This window comes from Eptatretus burgeri, chromosome 3, assembly GCF_056783735.1.
Source record: "Eptatretus burgeri isolate ZD-2024b chromosome 3, Ebu_testis_v1, whole genome shotgun sequence".
Classification (NCBI taxonomy): domain Eukaryota; kingdom Metazoa; phylum Chordata; class Myxini; order Myxiniformes; family Myxinidae; genus Eptatretus; species Eptatretus burgeri.
Genome location: NC_140963.1, coordinates 33,537,768 through 33,543,790, shown reverse-complemented (window position 1 = coordinate 33,543,790; position 6,023 = coordinate 33,537,768). Strand labels below are relative to the sequence as shown.

The window sequence follows — 6,023 nt, the reverse complement described above, 5'->3', positions numbered from 1 at the left end:
AGCACGTCACAGAGACATGGCTGAGTTCTTTGAGATGGAAGACACGATGACATTCTGCAGTGACATCAACGGTCTGTTGAAAGAACTTGGGTGTGATCACGATCCTGCAGACTGGCGCCTCTTCATCGACTCGGGGAAGAACAGCTTGAAGGCTGTTTTGCTCCACAATGGCAATGAGAAACCATCAGTCCCACTGGCTCACGCGTTCGGCATGACAGAGACCTATGAGACTATGCGGCAGCTGCTTGATTCCATCAAGTACAATGACTTCAACTGGCACATCTGCGGAGACTTGAAAGTGGTGGCGCTGTTGTTAGGGCTGCAGTCAGGCTACACGGAATACATGTGCTTCCTTTGTCTCTGGGATAGCAGAGACGACAAGAATCACTGGACGAAGAAAGATTGGGAAGAGCGAAAAGAGCATGTACCTGGTCGACACAACGTGAAGCATGTCGCCCTTGTCGACCCAGCCAAGGTTTTCCTTCCACCACTCCACATAAAGCTCGGCTTGATGAAAAGTTTTGTACGGGCAATGGATCTGAATGGGCGTGGGTTTTTGTACCTCAAGGAAAAGTTTGGCAACACCTTGTCGGAGGCCAAGATCAAGGCTGGTGTCTTTGTTGGACCGCAAATCCGACAGATTATGAAGGACGAAACTTTTCCGACAACTTTAAACCCCAAAGAGCTGGCAGCGCGGAGGAGCTTCAAAGCTGTGACGGACAACTTCTTGGGGAACGAGCGCGCGGACAACTATGAAGAAATAGTGCAGCAGCTGCTGGAGTCCTTCAGGAAACTTGGCTCCAGGATGTCCCTGAAAATCCATTTCCTACACCAGCACCTGAACTTCTTCCCTGACAACTTGGGAGCAGTCTCGGACGAGCACGGAGAGCGATTCCACCAAGAGATTTCACTCATGGAGACGCGTTACCCAGGGCGGCACAACCCGAACATGATGGGCGATTTCTGCTGGTTCCTGCATCGTGAAACTGACACAGAGCAGCACAAACGCAAAGCCAAATGCCTAAAGCATTTTTAATTACATTCTAGTGGAGTTTTTCTGTAATTTCTATAATTTTGAAGCATTCATGATGAAATAAATGAATAAATGAATTTTTGTAAATTTCATTGAAATCCTAACTTCTAGGCAATGGGAATATTTCTGTCACTGAAAATCCTGACGTGATACAGCAAAACGGTTATGATTTTTGAAATCAGCGTACCCAAATTAGTCTAAATCACTTTACACATCTCCAGTAAAAATTTTTTGTTGTTCAGTGTTATTAGATTTGGCTTCTGTGATATCATAATCTAAAAACAATCTTCAAAGCAACTTTATAAGTGGGCGGTCAGAAAGTTCTACCAAGAAGATGCTCACAATAGTCAAATACGTGCCAAAAAGTATAATCAGGGGTATATATATATATATATATATATATATATATATATATATATATATATATATATATATATATATATATATATATATATATATATATATATACATATATACCTCCTGACTTGTGATCAGCAGGGCAGAGACAATGTGCTCGCATGGGAGGCGACACTTGTTGCTGGCAGGTCTTGCAGCAAGCGCTGTGATGGGATTTGATTTTTGCCCTGCTTCCTCATCAAGTTAGGGGGTTCTAATCAACATATATGATATAAACATTGTACATGCATTTATATATGTTCTTACTAATGATGTATTCTTACATATTGAAAAATAAAAACCTTGGTGTAATTTGGACGATTGTGACTATCGTGTTTGTAAAACTATCTCTCTGTTAACTGGAGGTCAGATTCAGCCCCGATACTTTAGTTAAGTTATTCACATTGAGTAAGTACAAACTGTTTGAAGATATTGGGAGCAACCTTCTTTAGCATTTTGAAAGTGTAAAGAAAACTGGTACATCTGAGATGATAAAGAATACACAAGGAAACCCAGACGCAGGAGGAGGCCACTCGGCCAATCAAGCCCGTATCATTTCCACATTCCATACAACCCAGGGACACAACACCATCCTCGTGTGCACTTTTTAAAACAACACAAAAGAAAATTAACTACACTTTTCCACTTGAAGCAATACACACGCAAAACAATCGGACATCTCCAAATTACAGACATTGCATCTCAATCACACCTGTCTAATGTTAGGCTACCGACATTGAAGGAAAATGGTATGAAAACATTTTTGTCGTTCTATACACTAGATAAAGAATCCTAACAATCCAAATGTAACACCAAAATATGTGGGATGGTGTGCTCTGTGCATCATGCACATATTTACCACTAATAATATGCAGTATGAAACATACAGGACAGTGATTCTCAGGGAAATGCCAATCGCAGTTTATTCAGAATAGACCAAAAAATGGAACAAAAGAAAGAATACAAAATGGGGAAGTATTAGTTGCAATAAATAAATAAGAAACGTTAATAAATAGTTTGGTTACCAAACTCTGCTGATCTGTCAATGGTTCCTTTGCTTACCATTAGAAAAAAAAAGAAGAAGAGAAAATGTAGGAGTAAACAGTTGGTAAGAGAAGCCACAATATTTGTACAGAAATTGCTATGAAAGAGCTCTAAGATGCAGCCAGAAGCATAGTTTGTTTGGCTAATGAGCTTGAATGAAATTTCTTTTTATAGGTCATTTACAGGTTTTACAGAGACAATATTAGAGATGCAGAAAGCCCCTCCCCTACCCCTCATCGAAAATAAAACGCTAATGAAGTCTTTCCGAAGTGGGAGGTCGGAAGGCGCAGGGTGCATTTAGTTTGTAAAGTCAAGCATAATCATTGTTTCTTGAAATGGAGGAAAGAAATACAATAAAATAAAGAAACAAACCCATGTTCAACCACCGCCCCTCCACCTCCTTTCCCTCCCCTAATCCCCCTCCCCCTACAATATTTCCAAGAAAGCTCACAGTCATATCAAAATTGTACCAATCGTTTATAAACACCAGCTTCTTTCCTTGGAAATTGTGTGTACAATCAATAAACACAAGGTATTAAAGAACTTTACATGATGGTGTTACTTGAGAAAAAGCCGCTTTTTCCAATTCTCCGTCACTGTCGAAAGTTCCAGATTTATTTACTAAAAATATAGCTTTTTGTAAAACTTTTGTTACTGTAAACACTACAGTATGCAATAATAAATAACAGAGACAAAACGTGTCTTGTTTGAAAGTTGCGGCCATAAATAAGACTTGTAAACTCTACCTTACTATATTTCTAGATGAATGCACAGGAAATAAAAGTCAAGTCCACCGAAGCAATGAAACACCAAGCGTTCTTCAAAACGGGCTCCTTGTTGCTCAAGCATGAACTTCTTTTCCAAGCAGGATCGCACGGGACCCCGTTCACCGAGGACAAGGAGCTAAGACTGGGACGTGAAGTGGTGTGCTCCGTTTGTGCCAATTTTTTTTCGCTCCACCTTGTTCCATAAACAAAATAATACTGACCGTTGGGTAGGTAATGTATACTGTATATAACTGATCATCACTGATGCACAAAAGCAGAATACCATTTATTATAATGTGACCTATCAAGCAATTAAGTGCAGTCTTGCATTTAAACTACTCCGGCACAATTTGCATAAGGCTTCAATTAGCAGGCCAAAACAAGGCCTTATACATTAGATAATGTGGTTTGAATAACAGTATTTCACAACTGCTGAGTTGACCTTTTGCCGGCAAAAAATAAGATCTTTATTCTGGTGTCATTTCAAGTTAAAAGCTCCGTGCCAAGTATATGGGCCTACATTTATTTTTGCCAAGTGTAAAACAGAAGGAAAAAGTAAACTTAACGTCTTTCCAAACAGAAACCACATTAACGAATGTATGGACCCTTTCAACCGAATGAATTGCTTCAACTGGTTAGTCTTGGCACGTATTCAGCCAGTTTTGGAATATTACAATGCTGCTTAAAGCACTTGAAATTGCTGTGTTCTAGCATTATGACTGCATATAAAATGCAGATTGCATTTGGGTTACTCACCACCCGAATCAGGCAGATTAGTTTATGTATTTGTTCTGTAACTTTAACCAACAAAAAGAAAAGGTTCACATTCTCCAATGGACACCATTTAACGCTGTTTTGTTTCTTCTTTTGTCTTCTTCATCTTCTTCTTCTGCTTCTTCTTCATAAGGCTCATTAGCACATAAAAGTTTTCGTACATTCCTTGAAAAAAGTACCAACATAATACTCTCAGTAACATCAAATCGATAGAGTCACATCCCCGCAGCAACCTTGAGGGCATTTGTCATCTTTGTTTTGGTACAACCCATTCAGATACGTTGGCAAAAAAAGTTACAGCTTCAAAATAATTTGGACGTACCTTTGCGGTTAAAGCTGCTACTGATCGGGTTCAAAACTTTGTGATTTGTTCAAATATAATTGTTTATATTACAGTAGATTCAGGAAGTTTTTTTTTTAATATATGCCAATTAGCTTACTGCGGTTAAAAGAAAACGAGCAAAATGCCTTTGGCATTAATTTCGATGAAAATGTCTGGTTTAGAGATTTTACATCCTTGTTTCCTCTCTGCTGTAACAAGGTACCTTTCCTCTGGAAAGTTCTAGGCACATCACATCAGTCTTGGTGTATAACAGACTGAGGAAACAGGTTGTTGCTGTGACGTAGCAGCAATGTTACGAGGCATCGACCAACACCGCAGCCTGAATGTCCAACGAAGCATCGATGGTGGACTCACTTCCGTTTTCAACTTCTATTTGCCTCTCGCTATTGAAAGTGAGATCTTCGTCATCCTCACAACTTGCCTCTTCCATCTCACGTTCAAAGCCTTCATCTTTCTTTCCATTGTCCTTCTCTCCACTTTCTTCATTTTCCCTTTTCTCCCATTTTATTTCCTTCTCAAGAAACTGTCTTTCTTCTACAACTCTTTCCACCTGTGGACTCCTACTTTCCTCCTCATCACTCTTTCCCTTGAGGCTACTATGCCGCTGTTCTCTTATTCTGTCCACTTCTAAGACTCCAGGATAATCTCCCATGTTTGGATCCTCTGCCTTCTTTCCCACCATCAACTTCCACCCAACATCTTTTGTAACCTCTTTCTCACGATTTTCTGCAACAAATGTCTCCATTTTTCTGAAAGCATGCATCGCTAATCCCATTCCAAAAGGACCAGCACTCATGGGAACACCTTGATAAACCCTCATCTCACTCCTGCTTTCATCCCTATGAGCCACGGCTTCCATAATACTCCTCTCCTCATCTTCCGCCCGTGTCCTTCCACGATCTGCTGAGCCCATCTCCTCTGAAAGCTCATCAGCAACTCCTCCGCCCTCCTGCATTGCCACCCGCTGACTGTTTCCCTCAGGAGTGTCGGCCTCACCACGGCGGCAGTAGGAATAGCGATGGTTCATGTGCTGGGAATATGAGCCAGAGTGTGAGAAACGTTTCCCACACCGGTCACACTGGTATGGCTTCTCGCCCGAATGCAGCCGTGAATGCTCGATAAGGTGGTGCTTGTGCTTGAATGCCTTGTTACAGACTTCACACTGATGGGGCCGCTTTCCTGCCAAGTACACAGACAACACAGCTTTACAGCCAGTCAAGAATACATTTATCACATCAAAATGCAGCCTTTCATGACACAAACGTTGCGAAATAAAAATGGTCAAGAAAGGAAATGTACAAAAATTTCATTGAACACTTTTTACCTGCAGGATTCCATGTGAGTGGGCATAATTTAAGGTTCAAAAGTCAAAACACTATTGGCCGTTGACAATATGGTTACATGAAAGAGACCACACAATCTAGCTTGCTCACATGATTATAGACAAGCTTCCTGCACCAATCTGAAATACTGCATGCTCCACAATGCAACACCCTGTCATGGTAGAATCACACCACCAAGCTGGTTTTAAACGACTCTGAATCTAATATATATCCGTTAATGAAAATATAAATAAATGAAAAAAAAAATGAAAATAAATAAATGGGGGAAAAATGCAGGTGAGCAACCCGAGACAATGGGGAAGCACGGTTTGTATGCTTACACA

The 6,023-nt window shown here is 40.5% G+C and overlaps 1 protein-coding gene across 9 annotated transcripts in view; it reads right to left on the bottom strand.

Annotated features, from left to right (window-relative positions):
- Positions 1 to 2,326: 2,326 nt before the first annotated feature.
- LOC147029651 (zinc finger E-box-binding homeobox 2-like) overlaps positions 2,327 to 6,023 on the bottom strand; it is a 313,528-nt gene continuing 309,831 nt past the window's right edge. For 6 of the 9 annotated variants that reach the window (XM_085872853.1, XM_085872852.1, XM_085872855.1 and 3 more), the window contains one exon: positions 2,327 to 5,536. In XM_085872853.1, coding sequence (XP_085728979.1) covers positions 4,650 to 5,536 — 887 coding nt within the window. In that variant the 3' untranslated portion in view covers positions 2,327 to 4,649. The remainder of the gene's footprint in view (positions 5,537 to 6,023) is intronic. The other 3 variants (XM_085872859.1, XR_015056000.1, XM_085872858.1) reach the window with 3 other exon arrangements.